The sequence below is a fragment of the Trachurus trachurus genome, assembly GCF_905171665.1.
Source record: "Trachurus trachurus genome assembly, chromosome: 6".
Lineage (NCBI taxonomy): Eukaryota > Metazoa > Chordata > Actinopteri > Carangiformes > Carangidae > Trachurus > Trachurus trachurus.
The window spans coordinates 29,608,838-29,612,413 of record NC_139897.1 but is presented as its reverse complement, the minus strand read 5'-3'; the positions used below and the strand labels follow the sequence as shown (position 1 = coordinate 29,612,413).

At 48.5% G+C, this 3,576-nt stretch overlaps 1 protein-coding gene across 1 annotated transcript in view; it reads left to right on the top strand.

The window, feature by feature from the left end:
• The window catches only part of ankrd27 (ankyrin repeat domain 27 (VPS9 domain)), a 60,354-nt gene extending 56,778 nt beyond the window's left edge, over positions 1-3,576 (top strand). Inside the window, exons 25-28 of the mRNA XM_083973864.1 lie at positions 6-99; positions 851-929; positions 1,038-1,113; positions 2,890-3,576. Coding sequence (XP_083829990.1) covers positions 6-99; positions 851-929; positions 1,038-1,113; positions 2,890-3,396 — 756 coding nt within the window. The 3' untranslated portion in view covers positions 3,397-3,576. The remainder of the gene's footprint in view (positions 1-5; positions 100-850; positions 930-1,037; positions 1,114-2,889) is intronic.

The following is a 3,576-nucleotide window of genomic DNA, read 5'->3' as shown; positions in this document are numbered from 1 at the left end:
CTCAGAACACCGAGATCCTCCGAGCACTGCAGAAAGCCTCCGGACTCTCACCTGACGCCGAACCAATCAAACTGCTCTCTGTGCCCAAAGGAGCTCTGGGTAAAATCACACATGTATACATAGAAATACATTAAAGGGATAGTTCAACATGTTGGCAAATTGTGCCCATTGCCATAATCCCTATAGTCATAGCAGTAGGTTCGTTTAATCCTTTAATTGTCGGTGCAAGCTATTTTTAGAACAGCGGAGCAGAGCGGCGAGCTGCTCAGAGCTACGCTGTGGAGGCTCATGGGATTTCTTGGTTTCAAACTCATCAAATACACAATCCAACAACTCCACAACGCTCTGATGGACAAGTTGTGACCTGCACATTCACCACGCTATGAGATAATAACACAACGTTACCAGACAGAGTTGTTTTAGAGGGAAATGCAGAGACTGCTTGATGAAAAACTGTCCCTGAAGGCAACGTGCATCAGTGGTTTTGCATGAATTTGCCTCTAAAACAGCTCCGTCTCGTAACGTTCTGTTATTATCTCATAGCGTGGTGAATGTGCAGGTCACAACTTGTCCACCAGAGCGTTGTGGAGTTGTTGGATTGTGTATTTGATGAGTTTGATGAGGGAAATCAAGAAATTGCCTCCGTAGCTCTGAGCAGCTCGCAGCTCTGCTCCGCCGTTCTAAAAATAGCTTGCACCGACAATTAAAGGTAACGAACCTACTGCTATGACTATAGGGATTATGGCAATGGACCAATTTGCCAAAATGTTGAACTATCCCTTTAAAAACAATGAAATGACACTGAGGTAGAGACGTCATGTACCATCTCTTCATCTCTTGTCGTCTGCAGCTCATTCGTTCGTGCAGCGTCTGAGGCTGCAGGATAACTCCAACGGCCGCAAGCAGAAGCTGGCTCAGTCCATCAGCAGGTAGAGTCGCCGCGGCAACCACATGGAGGATGACGTTTGATTGACTGGTCGGTCTGTTGGTCACTTGTTCTAACTTTTCATTTTTTATTTTCTTGTCCTTCCCTCCAGGTTCCAGCAGATGAAGAAAGTCTCCTCTGGTTCTGGTTCTGGTTCTCCGCCCAGATGTTCTCCGCCGCTCCACCAGGTAACTCACTAACCTCACCTCCTGTCCTCCTAGTTCTGAGCGTTATTTGTGGCGATGAGCGGCTTTTTTGATGGCGGTTGGCTCGTGGCTACAAAGACAACCGTGTTTTTCTATCTGGCCATCTGTGCTGAAGTCGCTACTGTACAACTAGAGAAGTTTAACCATGAGTTACATTTACGCCGGAATATCCCTTTAACGACTTGTTGTGTGTTATGGCTTATTTTGGCTTTCATTTTTTATCAGTGGTGTTTTTTTGTTTTTTGTAGTGTGAGGCGTTCAGGTGACGCTATCTTTATGGGTGTTCAGGGAAAACATGTATGAGTTATCATCAACATGCAGCATTTAGGGGACCTTTAATCTTCATATGAGGCGTTTAAGGGACATGTTGTCTAACATGGAGCGTTTAGGGGACATCTGTAAACTGCAGTCAAAGACGGTTTATAAACCAAGACCTTCCATGACGAGTCAGCTTCCTGTATGATGTCACGTGGGCTTCTGCACGGCCACGCCCCTTTAGGGAGACCAGAGGCAGCATGGAATGTATTGACTCCAATGGGAAAATTTAACGTGAACACAGATTATGGTCGAGTCTTTCTCCCCACGGTCACTGAAGTAAATTTTGGACTCATTTCTCATAAGCCACATCTCTTCTGAACAGTTTGACACGAAAATGGCGATTTTCAGACGGACACATCAGGAGAAAATTAACTTTGTTCAAGACCTGACTCTGTCTCTACGACACACTCTCGCGAGATTTGGCAATGTCAAATAAACGGCCGCGAACTCCCGTGAAAATGATTTAAATTATTTTTGTCATGCTAAATATGACTTAGTGTAAATATTTAATGTTATCATAAGAAAATATAAATATCTCACTTTCATCTACCTAAAAATTGTATAAATCCACACACACGTTCACAGACGAGGTGGTGACGGTTGGCCACGCACATTTAGAGAGACAGGAAGTGAAACCATTTCTATCATTGGAGCAGCCTCTCATGGAGTATCTTTCCATTTATTGAATATCTTTGCTGCAGTGTCTCACACTTGTCTTTTTTGTGAGGCTTTTAAGGAACATTTGTAAATCGTATTGTCTATGAAAAGAGGCGTTTAGGGGACATCTGTAAATTACAGCGTCTGTGGGGTGTCTTCATTTGATACGTACAGTATCGCATCTACCCATAGTCGATATGAGGCGTTGAGGGGACATACGTAAGTTGTAGCGTCCGTTTTGCGACGCTACTCTGATGGTACAGACACACCAACTCCGTCAACCGACGTTCAGTCAACGGATTCTATTCATGTCTATGTGGAGCAGGAGCTCCGGCCGGGCGGGGCAGATGGATACAGCAGGAGGAGTTGACGGCCCCGTCGCCGTATGTGAATTTGCATAAAGTTCGATAGATTGAACTTTATGCAAATGAGGTCCGTCCAACGCAATGCGGCCGGTTCAGAAACTTCGTTCAAACTATCAAACTAGGCGGTGTTGATCAAATATAAATCCAGATTCTGTTACTGCACTACACATTTCCCGCCTCAAATGTTTTCAGAAACATACTTTAGTGTGTTGTTTAACTGTAAAATGAGATCGTTTGTGACCCGGCCGCCATGTTGGAAACGGCAGAGCGAAACTCAAGCTCGGCACTACGTCACATAAACGTCACATAGTCCTGCCCACTCGCCGGAGCGCTCGCCGGTCCGATGTGGCCGGAACCGTTGCCGCCGGAGTTGGTGTGTCTGTACCATGAGTCTTTGTGTGTGTTTGTTCCTCTGCAGGGTTCAGCGGAACGGCGGCGGCTGCGGCGCGGGGAGACGGTGGAGGTGAGCGGCCTGGACGCCGGCCCGCGGCTCCGAGAGCGGCCGCTCGGGCGCTGCCACACGCTGGACTCTGGAGAACGGGCGCCGGAGCGTCTGCTGCCACCGCCGCCGTCGCCACAGCAACAAGAACAACAAGAACAACAACACGCCGCCGCTCCGGACACACTCCCCGAAACCATCGACTCGCTCTCCCCGCCCACCGACGACTCGACGGACGCCGACGACTCGTCCGAAGCTCCGCCCACGACGACGCACGACTTCACCAACCTTCACTCTGCTGAGTCCGACGAGTCGCCCGGCGACGGCAACGAGCCGCGTGACCGCAACGACACCGAGACGTCGTTGTCGCTGTCGCTGTCGTCGGCGACGGCCGCGGACGCCAAGGACGGGAACTCCAACCCCGTCCACACGGCGGCCAATCAGACGGGCGCAGGGTGGAAACAGGAAGTAGACGATGAATTTTAACGTTCGCCAAAAGAAAAAAAAGTGTTTTTATTTATCGACACGAACGACGTCGTGTTTCTGCTCCGAGCGACGGAGACGAGGAAAATAATTTAACGACCGGAAGATTTTAACGTTTGGTTTGATTCTGACTCACGTGTCGGTGTCGACGTTCACCTTCCTCCTCCTTCTCCTCTTCCTCTT